At 40.9% G+C, this 18176-nt stretch overlaps 1 protein-coding gene across 1 annotated transcript; it reads right to left on the reverse strand.

Moving 5' to 3' along the window:
• Positions 1-256: 256 nt before the first annotated feature.
• Positions 257-13992, reverse strand: polr2a (RNA polymerase II subunit A). Its single transcript, XM_079801479.1, has 28 exons — positions 13694-13992; positions 12702-12834; positions 12456-12592; positions 12193-12366; positions 11818-12099; positions 11537-11698; positions 10980-11200; positions 10726-10858; positions 10513-10637; positions 9138-9348; positions 8805-9014; positions 8550-8718; positions 8358-8452; positions 8064-8267; positions 7686-7908; positions 7330-7513; positions 6958-7129; positions 6775-6880; positions 6149-6354; positions 5556-6027; positions 5340-5440; positions 5146-5250; positions 4770-4952; positions 4280-4483; positions 4003-4189; positions 3789-3902; positions 3520-3669; positions 257-3407 (listed from the first exon to the last, which is right to left on the reverse strand). Exons 1-28 carry the CDS (start codon positions 13778-13780, stop codon positions 2260-2262), a joined length of 5898 nt encoding a protein of 1965 aa, XP_079657605.1. The 5' UTR covers positions 13781-13992; the 3' UTR covers positions 257-2259.
• Positions 13993-18176: the final 4184 nt, after the last annotated feature.

The following is an 18176-nucleotide window of genomic DNA, read 5'->3' on the forward strand; positions in this document are numbered from 1 at the left end:
GATGCCAAATTTAAGTGAACAATGACATTGAATTGAGCACCTGGAAAACAATGATATTCTGCTACCAGCAAGTTACTCGCTTCTGCAAAACATTAAAACCACAGACTAGACATCACAAGAACAAAAACAGTTGAAACATTCATCTTTGGGTCCCACTGAAGAAAGTCATACAGGTTTGTAACAGGTTTATAACATTCATTTTCAGGTGAAAATTGAACATGTTTAAAGAAACACAAAAAAAACCCGATAGTTTATTCAAACTTTTTATTTTTTAAGTCAAAAACAAACAAAACAGATACAGAGAATGAAGTAATCAGATTGATTTCTATACAGTGGCAATTTCTCTTAATTTAAATTCTCCTTTCCCCATAAACCCGACCCAGTTATTACTCAAACTCAAGAAAACCCTGTCTTTTCCATTTACACCCTCATGCACACACACTTGCATACTCACTCACACACATGCACACTATTACTGGGAGCCAGGGTACAGAGTATTAACTGGATTTGTTTGAAACAACCATGAAATTGAAGGCAAACAAGGGCATTAAAGAGACAGTCAGAACTGCTCTCCCTAAAAGCAATCTAAGGCCTTAAATCTAAAGCTGAAATATGCAAGAGCAACAATGTCTTTTACAAGTCAACAAAACCTCCTGCAACTACCACTGTCCAGTTGGAAGAGTGAGTTGAGGGAACCACAGGCACCACTTGCTTTCAGGTTAATTTAAAAAAAACTAAATCAAAAAAACTAAATGCCTCTAACGCCCAAGTCAAATCAGTCTCTGTCGCCCCCTACTGTTCAAGCATAAGATGCCTATATGTCAGTATCAGCTGACGAAATTTAGGTTCACAAACGACCACAAGGTCAAAGGGCGCCATGACGCCAGATATGAAACAGTGCATATTCAAATGAAAAACCAAACTGCACCTTCTTCCCCCACCCCAAGCACTTAATCCAAAACGCAAAGCTGACCTAATCACAATGAAGCCAGCGCAAGAATAGTGTAAAATAAATGCTTTTTCTCAGTAATTCACACTAGAGATTCAGTTGTACTTGATGCAAATATCAGAACAACAATTATACACGTGTTAGATTAAAGGGTTGAGTGCTAAGGACAGGGAAGGTCTCGTCAGATTTAGACCTAGGTGGTTTAAAAACGTTAACATGGTGCAGCTTATGCAAAGCCATGCTCTAACCCCACTCCTAGGATAAAAGAAAAATAAAACCAAAAAGGTAACTTCACACTCCTGTGTGCTCAGGGGTTACCATTTTTATTTTTTTTTGCAGTTATTGAAATTGTAAATTACTGGGCAGATGCTGGTGAAGGATATAAGGCTTGCATCTTTTGGGGACAATTGAATAGAAATGTGATGCCTTAAATAAAGCATCCATTCCCTCTCTGATTCCTACAGAAGAGGGCAATCACTACACAACACTTTTACCCATGTTATGGGCTGGCATACATTAGACTACAGTATTACAAGACATTTTTAATCTGCACAATGCGTGTCAGCTTTAACACGTTTCTAATAAACAGCCACTTCCGACCACCTGCTTCTTCAGAAATAACTTTTTATGTGAACTCAAATTAGACAAAATCAACATTAATATTTAAACAGTTCTCAGTCCTGACATGGAAACATCAAAACTGGGAACAAGCGCTTATTTACACGAGAAAACAAAAAATGCTATAAAAATGTGAGAAAGGTCAGTTTCCCCCCTTTCTATTTATGTTAGAGATTTTTCAAGGTTTCATTTGAAACTTTTCAGATACAATCCACTGTTTTCTTTTTGAAGGCTTTTGGCAATACTTCTTAGATTTGCTTTATATTCAACACTGAATTTTAGAGAAAAAAGTAAGGGAGATAGAAAAATGACAATGGAAAGAGGACTACGAATGATCATTCCCTTCCAAAAGCAGTCAACCTCCTGCATCTTTCCACCAATTTTGTGTTACAGTTCTCCCTCTAAACTTAGAGTGACCAAAACAGTCTATACAAAGGCAGCCTTGTTTGGCTTATAGTTCAAACCTCTGATATAACAGATGCAACCACTGAAGCCCGTTTAGTGAGGCTATTTAAGAACAGTTCAGTCCAAAAGGGAAAAATCAAAAAGGATGATGTCACATATGGGATCCCAGGTTCCTCAGCCTTCCCTGTAAGTCACAACAACCCGAGCTGAGTGGCTTTCCTTCAGTCTTTATCCCAGGGTCAGAGTGCCTATCAGGGAAGTAGCATGAACCCCGACACCAACTAGCTTTAGTTATTTTCTTCATCGCTGTCATCAGGGCTGATTGCTGGGCTGTAGGTCGGTGAGGTGGGGCTGTAGCCGGGAGAAGTGGGGCTGTAGGTGGAGCCCTTGGGACTAGTTGGAGAGTAGGTAGGGGATGTAGGAGAGTATTTTGGAGAAGTTGGAGAGTAAGTCGGAGAGGTGGGAGAATATTTGGGACTGGTTGGGGTGTAGGTGGGAGAAGTTGGAGAGTAAGTAGGGGAAGTAGGGCTGTACTTGGGCGTAGTTGGGGAGTAGGTCGGAGAGGTGGGACTGTATTTGGGTGAAGTGGGTGAGTACTTCGGGGAAGTGGGGGAATATTTAGGGGATGTTGGGGTATATTCAGGAGAGCTGGGACTGTAAGAGGGGGAGGTGGGTGTGTATTTCGGAGAGGTGGGGGAATAGGATGGAGAGCTCGGGCTATAAGAGGGCGAGCTCGGGGTGTAGGTGGGAGATTGCGGGGTGTAGCGCGGACTGGATGGAGAGTAGGACGGTGAAGTGGGAGAGTATGAAGGAGAGGTGGGTGAATAATTGGGGCTGGTTGGGGTGTAATTGGGAGAGGTGGGGGAGTAGGACGGTGAAGTGGGACTGTAAGATGGAGAGGTTGGGGAGTAACTGGGTGAGGTGGGTGTGTAGTTGGGCGAAGTGGGGCTGTAGCTCGGAGACGTTGGGGAATAGGACGGGGAGGTTGGAGAGTAGCTTGGAGAAGTGGGAGAGTAAGAGGGGGAGGTTGGGGAATAAGATGGAGAGGTGGGGGAATAAGATGGCGACGTTGGGCTGTAGCTGGGAGACGTTGGGCTGTAGCTGGGGGATGTCGGGGAGTAGGATGGTGAAGTCGGAGAGTAAGAAGGTGAAGTCGGGGAGTAAGAAGGTGAAGTTGGAGAGTAAGAAGGTGAAGTCGGAGAGTAGCTTGGAGATGTTGGAGAATAAGACGGCGAAGTTGGAGAGTAGGAGGGTGATGTGGGCGAGTAGGACGGAGATGTGGGGCTGTAGTTCGGGCTGGTGGGAGAATAAGACGGTGAAGTTGGCGAGTACGATGGAGAGGTTGGAGAGTAGCCAGGGCTCTGAGGGGTGTATCCACCAGGAGACCGAGGCTCGTAGGCAGGAGAGGTTGGAGAGTAATTGGGTGACAATGCTCCTGAAGGAAGGAAAAAGATGTGCATAAGAGAACAGTTTGGTTTGTAACCAACTAATACAACCAAGTAAATGTTCATTCTTAAAAACAAGACAAAAATGGACAGTGGAGTAACCTGGTGAGGGAATATAAGGGCTAGCTGGTCCAGGTGATCCAGGAGAACCAGGAGTAGGGGACCAGGCAGGAGAATAGCCAGGTGAGAAGCCGCTGGCATCGGATGCAGCACTGGGAGAGAAGCCTGCAGCACCTGGTGTCATTCCACTTCCTGAATGGGAAAAAAAAAAAAAAAAAGCATGAATTGGAGTTTGTAAACCTATGCAAGATAATGCACGGTAAATAAGGGTGGCTGTAAAACAAAACCTTATGTAGCATTTCTTCACTCACCAACACTGGGAGACCAGGCACCGTACGCAGGAGTGGCTCCTGTGTTCCAGGGTGTCATGGCTGGAGACATGCCACTCATAGGGCTGGGGGCGGAGCCAAAGAACATGCCTGTGGCTGTTATGGAAAAAACAAAGGTTTACATTTGGGGACAAATGAGTATACGACTTAATTTAAAGCTATAAAACAATTAAACCAGGCAATGAGTTTGACTTACGTCCTGCAACACTGATCCCAGGGATGTTGGTGGGGATCTCCATGCCATACTTGCACTTCTCCGCATCCAACAGCAGGTCAAAGCAGCCAGTGCCTGCAGGAGCCAGTTGTCCCAGCATGATATTCTCAGACACTCCCTTCATTGGGTCACATTCACCATGTGAAGAAGCTTCCATCAACACATCCACCTATAAAAGAGTGGGACAACATTAAACAAAGTTATTTACAAGACCATCTTTATTGCCAGTGTTAAATGGAGCCAATTATTAAAATCTCACCGTCTCTTCAAAAGAGCACTTCATGAGAGGTCCCGTGTCCTGCCTGTTGATACCGTGACGAGTGATGGCCATCAAGTGACCTCTGCAGGTCATTGTGTCACACAGCAAGGCAAGATGGCGGTAGTTAACGTAAGAACCGTCAAAAGAGATGACATGGTACAATTCTCTTTCCAGTGCCTTACGCACAGCCTCAATACCAAGAACCTGCAGGTGAAGAGCAGATATGTCTGAATTTGACTTAATAGGTCACAAACTTTATGCCTGGTTTCACAAACATGGCTTAGATTAAGCCAGGAATAGGCCTTAGTTCAATTAGGATATTTAAGTAGCTTTTATAAACGTGCCTTAAAAAAAACAAACACCACTGATGTGCATCTTGAGACAAAACAATGGCATTGACATTAAGATATGTCAGTGCAAGTTGCTTTCAGTTAAAACATGCATTTTAGCCTGCGAAACCAGGGGGTTAGAACTATTAAACAATCCTTACAGTGAAAATCTCCACAATGTCATTGGAGGTGGTCCTGACAGGGTCCACATCCTTCTCACTGAGAACCCTCATGAGACTGACTCCATCCGTTTCCAGGATCCACTCCTGTAGGGCTTTGAATTCTCCCTCCTCGGTGATGATGATTTTCTTCTTGTTGTCTGTTTGTGGAAGATGCATGTACACCTACAGGCGAAGAGAGAAAGAAATTAAGCTCCAATCTCATGGCCATCTGAAGTAATTTCACCAGTTTATAATTCAGGGGGGTACCAATTAGCACTCCATTACTGTCTCCATCCACCCTCAGGAGCAAGTGTTCTGTACCTTTTTGATAAGCCTGCACTGCCACACTTAAATACTGTTAAAGAGGGGAAAATACCTTGCTGATCTGCTCAATGCCTTGCAGGGTCATGTCTGTCAGCATGTTGGATTCAATGCAGCGAAGGAAGACATCGTCATCCATCTTATCCACTACTTCCTCATCCTGGACACAAGATCCAACATTTAGAATTCAACATCAAGAGAGAAGAGGCAAGTTATGTCTGCACACCAGCAAGTTCAAAATAAACTTACCTCTTGGAACTTGTTTTCATCACTATTCATGATGCGGATTCGCAATACAAGTTTCTCAGCATTGTCATCATTGAAGATGCAGTTTAGGTCATCACCAAATCCTAGGAGACAAACAAGGATTGATAGATATTTAAGTACCACCTCAAAAGCCCATTCTGTTTGCCATTTAAAGTGTTGTATATGCATGTACTTATTCAATTATAATCTCAATCCCACCTGCATTGATCTTCTCTGCAATTTGCTCCATGGTCAGCTTGCGGTCAGTCATGTGTTTGCGGTCAAGTTCAATACGCAGCAGCCAGGGTGAAATGCGGGTCACATCGAAGTCAGGCATCTCATAGTACACGTTGACCCATTCCTGATCCTCAGTCACCACGGTGTTCTGTGGGTTGGGGTCATAATAAATGGCCGTGTTGGCAGTGACCTTGCGCAGGGTTGTGTGCTCCAACCGACACAGGATATCTTTGGCCCTCTCTGCGTCACGGGCCGCTTGGCCCAGGAGAAAGACGGTCAGGGAGGGGGTCTTGGGTCGCTTGGAGATGTTGATAAGCTCTTTGAGACGGGGCACACCGAGAGTGACGTTTTTGGCGGACACACCGGCGTAGTGGAATGTGTTCAGGGTCATCTGAGTAGCAGGCTCTCCCAGAGACTGGGCAGCCAGAGCACCAACCATCTCACCAGGGTGAGCCTGAAAAAGAGAAAGTGTCAATTCAGCCAATGAGCCCACTTTAAAAAAAAAGATGTCCTTACTTAATTTCATCACTTATTCAGGTGAAGAGATTCTAATGAACTCAGAAAGCATTACTTACAATGGATTGGTTAAATTTGGTCTCGATCTCTCCCAGCAGCCAATCAAAAGCCTCTGTGCTAAGACGGAACTCCTCAGTCATTCTCTTAGAGCAGAGGGTGGAACGCAGGTGGATATTAAACAGCAGAGTGGCATTCTCCTGGGCTTGCCTGCTTAGCTGGTCTTCCCCATTTACAATAACCAGCTTCTTACTTAAATCTTGAACTCCTACAAAAATAAAATCAGAGAGAAACAAAAAACACTTGATCATTAGAAGGCCACAAATGCACTGCTGAGTACAAATGTTAAGAGCGGTGCCACTATAATGACAAGCAAGAATAACTTGACTTATGTCAGTGCTACCTCCCCCCTCCAAAAAAAAAAAAAGGTACAAATGTGTCAAGCTCATAAGTATGAAGCCATTTCTTTAGTCAACATGCACAAAGAGGTAAAAGTGGCCTTTATAATCAGCTTGCACAGGTATGCCACAAGACAGCGGTAAGCTATAAGGATCAGTCGTCAGCAGGCTTTATCCGCCACAAGCAGGAGTCTTTATTTAGCTGGGAGACCCACTCAAACACTGACAGCCTTACCTAATAAATACAATCCCTTTACAGACCCTTGTATAAACCAAAGTGTTTAACCCACCTTCAACTACTCGTACTGGGTTAAGGTCAGTTGGTGTCCGAGGATTGATGCGGAAAATCTTCTGAGCATTCCAGATCATTCTCGCCAGATTGCACGGTAGTACCACCTATGGGAAGCATGTCAGTTTAGGTCTATGAACATGTGATATTGATGATGCTTAAATATGTTGCTCAAGGGGCATACCTTGCTGTCTCCTGTGGGGAAAATGGCCCTCAGGATCTCTCGGTCTTCCCTCATCTTTTCAAACTCTTTCTCTAGAGCACTCTGGACATGGGCATTGGTCATCACATCTTTCACCACATCTTCCTGTAGAGTGCGGCGAAGAGCTCGTTCATTGGTGCAGTCAAACCTGAACCTGTGTGATTAAACAAAAGAGGTGGAAAGTTGAATCAATAACTTAAGTCATTAAGTCACCCGTGTATTGGCTCTGAGCTGATGGCTTACTATCCATGTCCTTGTTGGATTTGGATTAATATAGCTTTAATATTAGCTTGAACTATTGGTAATATTTTAACAATCTTGAAAACATTTAAATGAACAAAAAGGAGCACTCACTTCTTCTCAAAGGCTTTGTTGGATGGCTTAAGTGTGGCCATGTTTTGGAACTCCACTGCCTCTCCTGCCAGCCCATCCTCTCCATACCTCAGCTGGACAACCTGGTTAATGGAGTTTCTGACTGTAGCATCATACTTTACCATAACCGACTCCATAGACTTGATCAGACGACGCTGAATATAACCTGAAAAGATTCATCAAAAGCCATAAATACAATTTCAACCATTTACCAAGACAAATCTAACGACAATTTAGCATAACGCATCTTAGTTGGACATGTAGTATTAACATTTTAAATTCAGATTAGATTTAGGGTTAGCCCCCCAATAGCCGCTCAGTCCGTGCGTGTTCATTACCTGTCTCAGCAGTTTTGACAGCTGTGTCGATCAAACCCTCTCTCCCTCCCATGGCGTGAAAGAAAAACTCAGTTGGTGTGAGACCGGCCAGATAGGAGTTTTCCACAAAGCCTCTACTTTCAGGACCATAGTCATCTTTAATGAAGTGAGGGAGGGTGCGGTGTTTGAAACCAAAGGGGATTCGCTTACCCTCAACGTTCTGCTGCCCCACTACAGCAATAACCTAAAGGGATGAAGACAGAAAAAAAACAATAGAGGTTGATCAAATTGTGTGAAACCTGACATGGACCACATTTGCATGAACATTTTCTGGTTTACACTTAAAATTGAGGAGTCTTATTAAATTTAAGATCAACACAATCAACTGTCTTCTCTCACCTGAGAAATGTTAATTTTAGAGCCTTTTGAACCAGCCACCACCATGGACTTGAAATTGTTGTACTCTGACAGTGACTTCTGGGCAGAGGATCCAGTCTTGTCTCGAGCATCGTTCAGAATGCGGTTGACCTGGTTCTCAAAGGTCTGTCTCAGAGTGTTACCTGGGGTGGGCTCCAACTCATTGTTGTGGGCTTTCTCAATGACCTGTGAGAATGAAGTCAACACATGCATGACTGCGTTCATGTACGAGAGCCTTATGACAGCCTTGGTATTAGTAACACAATGCCAACTCACCTCTATCACATCCTGTTTGGCTTTCTTAATAGTGTTCTGAATGTCCTGATATGTAGCCTTATCAGCAATGGAGTCTCCAATACCAATAGAGTGACCTACAGCAGACAAGATGGTAAATACACCAAGAATAGATTAAGCAAGATTAAAAACGTTTAAAGTTAAATAAACAGCTTTAATCTCCATTTTTTTTACCTTCAATGAGCAGCCAGTTGTTGACGACAGTCTGGATGTTGGAATAGAAGAGTCGTGTGATGTCATGGCCCATCTCAAGGTATGAGATATGGACAAGAGAGCCAGCTGAGGTTCCCAGAGACTTCTTACACAGGATTCCCATGATCAGCTCACCGTTCTCCACAATTACCTGCAAAAAGAATCGGATAAGGAACACGTATGAAAATTTAATTTTGCATAAAAGTTATGTCCAGGTTTGGGACTGCACTACTGCACCTTAGTGTCTCCAGGGGAGATGTGTTTATAAGGACCACTATCCTCTTCATCAGGGTGAGTGCTGTGTGTGCGGATGGCATTAATGTGGCCAGGGATGATCAGGCTAAAGATCTGTTTGCCTGTCCAGAGGGGTCGAGGCTTCAATATAGCCGGTTGGGGCACTTTGCCATCCCATGTAGAGAGAAACATGAGTAGGTTCATCACCTCACCCTAAAAAGCACACAAAAGGAAACAGAAGAGTGCAAAGCTCTTCATTAGCATGAATCTCATGTACCCGTACATCCTGAACAGCTGATTAAATTTGTAATTCGTTCCACCGCTTTGTAAACGCACCCTCTCTAAAAAGACATCTCTCTTGGTGAACTTGCGCACAGCTGTCAGTGTGTCCTGCACAATACCCATGACAGGTCTGTTGGACTGGGGTGTGACAATCATACGAGGCACCATGGCCAGCTCCTGGATCTCAGCACGGGTCTCCAGAGATTGCGGCAAGTGCAGGTTCATCTCATCTCCGTCAAAGTCAGCATTGTATGGGGTCGTAACACTGGAAGTAAAAGGGATTTTCACTTTTAAAATCTGTCGTCTTCATAAAACCAAAAACCCTTATATCATAAATGCTGCCAAACATGAGCATTAACTATTTCTATAACGATTTGTTTCAGCAATTATAATGGATGGTAGAGCATACCAAATCTATAAAGTACCTACCCAGTAGGGATGTTCATTTCGGGTTTTTTCCCTAACCGACAACCAAAGCTTGTTAACCGATCATTAACCGTTAACCGACAAGATTGTTATATTAGAATGAATCGGAGTCTGTGACCCATTAAAAACAACAAAATCGGTTTTCCAGGGGTTTAGTTTTACATGCGCAAATAGCAGCATAAAGAACAGAACATGAGAGTTCATCACCACATCACGCACCTGCAGCGCTTCTGTGAATGGAGAAAAACAGATTAAAATCATATATAAAATGAATAAATACGCTAAATATATTTTATTTAAATTAACAGATTATCAAGACGAAAGAAAGTTAAATACGGCGTTTCAGGTAATTTGAGACATTCCAAAAACAAGTTCATGGATAGTTTTTTATTTTACAAAAGCATAATGTTATTTACTGTGAGCATAAAGTAAACCCTTAACAGTTTGTCTTACTCTTATCTGTATGACCATAAGTGATGGATTATTAAGCCATTTCTGCTATTACAAGTTAACAATTCAAGATGCCTAACATCGGTTTCGCATTTAATTCGTTTTGGCTTGAATTTGATAGCTTTTATTTTTCATGCTTGTTCTGTTCTGAATACTGTTATTTAAAGGATTTGTTGTGGAGTGAGGGGAACTAAAATAGCCTATATTTATGTTTATAAATATTGCTTTATTTACCAGTATTCTATATTAACATTATATTAAAATGCGACTTTCCATTTTAAAGGTTTAGAATATTTAACTATGCAGCGTGTTGTCAATCTGGGAGAAAAAAAAGAGAAAGATTTTAAACCGTTTAAGTGATAGTATTAATCAGTCAAAACTCTTACTGTTGGTTAACCAGTTAATTATGAGCATCCCTACTACCCATGTATCAAAACAATATTGTTAGCCTCATAGCATAATTGCCCAAGTCATTTTTTGGCCAATCTGATCTGGGCAATTATGCTATGAGGTTAACGATATGATGGGAATTGATAAGTCTTATCTAGCATACCTGAGGTTAAGTCGAAATGTTGACCAAGGCAAGATTCGTACTCTATGGCCCATCATAGACATTTTGTGCAGTGTGGGCTGTCTGTTGAACACAATAATGTCCCCATCACACATGTGTCGTTCAACCTAGAAAGAAAAACAGGTTTTTAAATACCGTGCTCACTATAACCACAAATTAAGATTACTCTAACAATAACCAAGGAAAAAGACTAACTTTGTATCCAATCTGAAGGTGAAGGTCACTTGGTTTAGGGTGGAATCGCAGGTCAATTCGGTCCCCGTTGTCACGGATGATATATTTGGCTCCAGGGTACTGACTGTTACCTCTCCTCACAAGCTCTTGGAGTCTGTAAAGTTAAAGTGAAAAGAATTTTAGAGGGTCACAAAGTCAATACGACAAAGAAATCTAGTCAAATATTTTGTAAATGAGATGTGCATTCATTAGAAAATAAGAAATCCTAACAATACCTGTCAATGTTAAAGGGTGTGACGATCTCAGGGAAGGTCATGTTTGCTGCAATGGACCGGGGAACTCCCACCTGGTCGATCTGCAGGTTGGGGTCAGGCGTAATGACAGTTCGGGCAGAGAAGTCTACACGCTTCCCCATCAGATTACCTCTGACACGTCCTTCCTTACCCTTTAGCCTCTGTTTGAGGGATTTTAGTGGGCGACCAGACTTTTGCATTGCCTGAGACAAGAGCATATGACAGTACAGTATTTATTAAGTCCCTTCGTTGACTTCTACTGTTAACTTTCATCGGTCCATAAGACTAAATATGTAGATTAAATATCAAATATATTTTGATTGGCTGCAACTGTCGTGTCAGGCAGCAGTTTTATTTGTACTTACACTTATTTGTATTTATACTTAATTTCAATACATTTTATAATAATTTAATTGTTCACTTCTCAATTTATAATTATTGTAAAAATATATATATATATATGGTTAGACATATTGTTGTTAATCATTCATACAGGCTTCTGCCAAATATTTGTATATTTAAGGTAGTGTAAATCTTACCCTAGGTAGACCTGGCAGTTCATTGTCCACCATGGTAGCCACGTGGAACTGAAGCAGCTTGACATCCTCTGCTATAACATGCGCTGCAGCTCCACTCTGCTCATTTCGCTTCAGCTGGTTATTGATCTTCACAATGTCAGCCAACTTGTGTGTTAAATCATCCTATGGGGAAAGAAGAAAAAAAACCTGAGCACACAATTGAAAATTCTAACAGCCATCAGTACAAACCTCTGCAATACATCAGACTTTTTTTGCCCCACTGTTCAACAAGAAATGCTAACCTGGTTTCTAGCAGAGCCCTGCATGACCACAGCCGGTCTCACAGCAAGAGGGGGCACAGGCAAAACTGTTACAATCATCCACTCAGGACGGGCGTATTTGGGGTCCATGCCCAGGATCAAATCCTCTTCATCTGAAATGCGTTTGAAGATCTCGTGCACACGTTCAGGGCTGAGGAGAATCTTCTTCTCCTGAGAGTCTTCATTCACATGCTTCCACTCAGCATAGAGCTCCAGGCCAGTGCGACGGATACGTGGCTGGTATCTGCCACAACCTCCGTGACCCTTGAAATGCATGAAACCATCCAAAGTGAGCTTTAAAAGCAGGGAGATCATTTAAAACAGGCCTGTGTGATTAGAGAATCATAAGTTATGTACCTTCTCTTTGGTGAGGTCTTCCTCTGTCTCCTGCTGCTCTACTCCAAACTTGTTGTCCATCTCCTCTCCACCCTCACAAATGTTTTTGCCTTTACAGAGGTCATAGACATGGGTCAGACGCTTCCGTGGCTGCCCCTTCGACTTGATCAAGATGTCTTTGATTTTTGGATTGTTCTGGATAAAAGAAAATTAAGTTAATCATACAGTTAGGAACATTGTAACAAAAATTGCAAACAAAAAGGCAAATTAAAAATACAGCATACCGAGTCCACAAGGAGCTTTGAACAGAAGAAACACACACATCGGAGGACCTTCATGATCTTTGTGATGAAGCCAACATGAAAGACTGGCTTAGCCAGCTCAATGTGACCAAAATGACCAGGGCACTCAGTCATGTTACCTAAACAACGACAAGTAAATAAGTACACAATGCATAACACACTAACAAGAGGAGCTTGACAACAAATACTGCACAACATAGGATAAAAATCTAATTTATAAATGTATACCTGCACATGTCTGGCATCTGCCTGACCTCTCAATTACCCCTTGCCGGGGGTCCATGAGTCCCCCCAGTTTAGGGCGTCCTCCCTCTGTGGTCTCTGGGTACTTGATGCCCCCCTCAGTAACAGACATTCGTTTCTGAAAACGGCATTAAAATGGTGAAACATTGATAAATACATTCTCTAATAAAGTTTGACAAATACAACAACAAGAGCAACAGCAGGTTTACATTAAGCAATGATGTTAGATGCAAAATGCATAATTCACCAGAAAACACTTTAAACATTTCAGTTTGAAATGTAAACACAGCGGTTTAATAATTTCATAATAGGTTTCCATAATGAACTACATGTTGCACATATAAAACATACATTAACCACATAATGGAGTGTCTGTTCAACTGCCTTCATCTCACATTTATTGTAAAATAGCTCAGGAGAAACAAGGCTTAAAAAGGTTAAGATAAGAAATTATATTACTGAAAAGGCCTCTCATTAGCATCACAGCTCAAACTGCAATTTGCTCTAACGTTACATTTATTGTAAAACATAAGTGCACTTCATTAACTGAACTCTTTAAATGAATCATGAATATAAAACGTCACATATTTTATTGCCAATAAGGGAGACACGGGGAACAATGTGGAAACTTGGGAGTAACTTTGGGTCTACCATGTGACTCCAAAATGGTCATATAAAGCAAACAAACAAAAAACATTACAACAAGTTAAAATTATAAAACTTCAAACAAGACGATTCCGTGTCGTGTTGCTAATTGTTAAAGTAGGACTCTTGTGTAGTGTTTGTTCAACTTTCTAAACACATGCTCTTACTAGAGGCAGAAGTGGCTAGCCGGCTAAGTTAGCAAAACACAGGCTCACAAAAGACACTGTATGTTAATATTCATATTTAATAGGATTTTAGCACGATGACGATTTGAGTAATACAATAATACTCAAAGTAGTAAGAGAATACCCCTTCCAAAGAGCAAAACCTACAAGTTCATCTGGGCTGAGGACGCCGAATTGCACTCTCTTGATGAGGCGCAATGGGCATGCGCTGTCGCTGGAAGGCGGTCCGTGCATCCTGTCTATTCAAAGAGACGCGTCCTCCCCCGGCACGCCGCTTTGTAAGAAGGAACACCTCTGAAACGCCACCAAGACTCTCCTGGCACCCAATGGTGACCGGAACTTGTCCGATGGCGGTTTCCCAGTGACCACCGTGTCTTGCTACTCAATGTGCTTTTAAATTTGTGTTTATATACTAACTATTGTAGCGACCAACAGTCCCCTTCCCTTTCCCCGATCTACACGCCAGTGCGCTCTAAGCGCATCTGAGAGAAGACTGCTCTCACACGTCTTTATATAGACTGTATGGTTTGCTACAGGTTTACACAGCCTACTTGGCAGGGGCTGAACAGTCAGAGGGCGGGTTATGAATCGATGTTTCCGAGCGTTTATTGGCCATGATACTGCAGCACATGAATAATTCAATAAAATTGACGCAGAGCCAATAGAGTTGTGCGCTTTTGATTCCTGCGAATCACATGTAAGTAGAGGCGGGACATAACGTATGAACGATTTCATAGGTCCGTATATACTAAGGGCGGATCCGTGGATGCTTAATACATGAATATTAAATAACATTCGGCAATAGAAAACATTATTGGTCAAATGTTTTCTAAATATGCATGAGCAGAGAGTGTTTGACCAATTGCAACACACGCTTCACGGCGGTAAAATAACTTTCTTACAGCCCGCCTTCTTTACGAGCATTGCCGATTTTACCCGACTGGTGTTTTTTCACCCTATGAGCAAAAATAAAAAAAAACTGTGCTGTTCCGTCCGTCTCGCTCTGGATCAGCTAAGAGCGCTGGAAAAGAAGCTCGTGTGAGAGGCCTGCATCTACCGTCGAGGATTAACACTATTATTTTTGTTTTAAATATGACTTCCATGTCATTCAAATTATTATCATGCTCTTATTTTGAACATTTATTCATATTTCCCAACCTATTTATTATGATTTTCCTTTATTTATTTGTGTTCTACGGGAAAATGCAAGAATCCACGAGGTCGAGTAAAAACAATGGCTGGACGACATGCGCTTTTCTCGGTATGATAAGCTGGAAACTCCGCTAAAAGCCTGGGTCTTCGGACAGTAAATATTTAATGAAAAAACACTCGAGAAACGTTGTAGATTTAAACATTGGAATGTTTTTTAAACTATTTTGAGAATTTGGAAGTTGTTGTAGTTCACTATAAAATACAAAAATATAATTGTATATCCAGGCCATCTTGTTCAACAGAAAGGCGCTAGCATAAGTTTTCTTGTTACTAGTTTTCATATAAACAGGCGCAAGTCAATGATTCGTAAGGGATTTCATTTGATAATCTAATATAGTCCGTATTATCGCAAGTGTAACTTATAGCGTAGGAAAGAAACTGTAGTAATGTAACATGTTACCTAGCGACTGTTGTGAGCTTTTGATAGCTTGTTAGCCGCCATCCTTTGTGGAATGGGGGAAATGAAACCCCACTCGTTTATAGCACATTTTCTGTAAAATGTTACTTTCTATCTTTGAAGTGTCAGCCTATGTTTGTATAATTGAGTAACGTTATAAAGGTTTATGTTAGGGTAAATAAGAAATATTGCTCGGCTAAATAGTCATGTATTAAGGTTACAGTGTAGACGGTTGGAGGTAAAAGCACAAAACGTCTTTGAAATTGTTCTTATTAGTTCAATCACATTTTATACGTGATTTTGGCTCTTAGATGCATGTTAATATTGACGCGAGAAATGCATGAGAATATAATGTGAAAAACATTTGATTGTTTTACCAGTTTGGGTTTAAAAAACTATTTTCGTTGATAATGGTCTTTGTATGGTTTTAGGTTTTAGATGTGTCTTAACCGATCATGTGTTACTTATATCACGTCCATGTTAGCCGGTTAGCATCGAGCTTGGTTGGTTACGTTACGTATGTACATGCATTACAAAATACATAATGTTCTCTAATTCGTTTCCTATTAATTAATCAAATTGATTGCTTAATACGGAAAGGTGTTTTATAGGGGGAAAGAGTTTGTTTATTACGGTCATCTCAACAAAGCTAATCGGATAATCGAGCTAACGTTAGCGCTTGTGTTGAGTTTATGTATCAAGTCCAAATCGACTCATTCGATCCCACATGTATCGGGAAAAATGGATCAAACCGTCGGTTTGTTTTGGATAAAAATAAGTTATTGGTGTTTCAAAGAGCTTTAAATTTTCAGTTTGCAGTCAAAACCTCATTGTTCTTGGACTAGAATATCGAGTGTTGGGTCAAGATCTGAATCGGTTCCCTAATTTAAGTCAGATCCGTGCTTAGAAGTAATGCAAAATAGATATACATTTGTTTTAGCGATCATCTAGTTTATGGCGGGTACAGTGGCGGTGAGATGAACAAACATGGAGTCTGGTGCTTGTGTACTTGGGCGGGTTTACAGGGCAGAAAGGAAGCGGAGTGGTTGCGTAACTCTAGATTGAAGTGAAAGCCTGAGCTAGCTAACGCTAGCTTTATTGTTCACCGTGAAAACATTATTCCACAAACACAAATATAATGTGATGCGGTGATTACATTGAAGGCAGTATCTTTGTTTCTGGACAAAAGTACTTTGTAGATATTAGTCTCTTACATTGTCTGCCGCTCATGTCGGTGCAACATGGAGGAGTCCCCGCTGTTTTCTACATACAGATATTTTTCAACATTCGCACCGAAAAACCTCGTTTGACAGTCATAAAGTTGACAGCTTAATGACCCTTACAACCGTAACTGAAGGGGTAGTTCACTCGTAAATAAAACTTGTCATTTTCTCTCCCTCATGTTGTTTTAGACCTGTATGATTTTCTATGGAATACAAAATATGTTAAACTAAATGTTGGATTTGACAGGAATCAATAAAATTGTTTCTGCCTAACATTTGTTTTTGTATTTCAACGTAAATGATGTAGTATATCACATGAGGTTGAGTATTCTTGGTTGAGCTGTCCCTTTAAATGCGTCGTATCTGATGTTATGGTGCTAGATTGGGAAGGTGTCACTTTTATTTGTGTTAATTTAGACACAATTATGTGTCACAGTTTAACTCTGAATGGTTTGAAATGTTCTTGTATTTCATTACATGTTCTTATAAGTATTGTGTTTATAAATAAACTCGATTTGCTTTCAAATTCTTGTTTTCACTTTAAAATACTTACCCAAGTCCCTTATAAAAACAACAACTGTGTACTAATATTAGGTATATGTATCTGATGCTGAATGCAACACAAAAACGAAAGGGATGTATTACTTTAAATATTTAAAGTACACTTCGCTTCCAGGTAATGTAGTAGTTCAAACCGAGCTGTAGCACCACCTTGTGGCAGACACAATTACGCAATTGCGTAGGCTAGTTCATTCCTTCTGACTCTTTATGGAATACTTTTACTACAGAATACATTTATTTAGCCTGCTGTGATGTGAAGAAAGTCTGCGTTTTAATAGAAGACATTAACATATATCAATCTGTATAAGGCATTTTTAAACCTGTGTCGGTCCTGTGGAATTTAACATGGTGGACCAAAATAAAATCTTTGCTGAAAAAGGCAAGGTATCAACATGTGTAAAAACTTTATTTTAAGGATGTTTGTCATTTATTACACATACATTCATTGCAAAGCAATTTAGAAATATGGTAACGGTAAAGTTGTCTTTATTAGCACCCAAGGGTAAATTTGTGCAGACAGGAGATTCAGCAATCCATACTTAAGACAATCAATAAAACATCATAACATACAATAAACATAAAATATCCAAAAGTGTGTGTGTGTGTATATATATATATATATATATATATGATTTTGCAGGTTTACCCACTTACAAAGCATGTAGAAGTCTGTGATTTGTATCAAACACTCTAAAAAAAAAAAGGTTCTATATTGCACCAAAATGGTTCTTGGCTCGTAATCATAGGGGAACCTTTTTTAGTGCTATATAGCACCAATTTTGGTGCTTCAGTGGTTCTTCAGCGGTTCTTCAGAGGTTCTGCACCGGTTCTTTGACTAAGGTGCTATATAGAAAAAACACTAAAAAAAGTTCCCCTATGATTACGAGCCTTTTTTTTTAGAGTGTAGGTACTCTTCAACTGTAAGTGACGGAATCTAAACAAAAAACCAAAAAAAAAAAACACATTGTATGATTTTTAAGTAATTCATTTGCATGACATAAGTATTTGATACATCAGAAAAGAAGAACTTAATATTTAGTACAGAAATCTTTGTTTGCAATTACAGAGATCATACGTTTCCTGTAGTTCTTGACCAGGTTTGCACACACTGCAGCAGGGATTTTGGCCCACTCCTCCATACAGACCTTCTCCAGATCCTTCAGGTTTCGGGGCTGTCACTGGGCAATACGGACTTTCAACTCCCTCCAAAGATTTTCTATTGGGTTCAGGTCTGGAG

This window comes from Gobio gobio, assembly GCF_949357685.1.
Source record: "Gobio gobio genome assembly, chromosome: 20".
Classification (NCBI taxonomy): Eukaryota; Metazoa; Chordata; class Actinopteri; order Cypriniformes; family Gobionidae; genus Gobio; species Gobio gobio.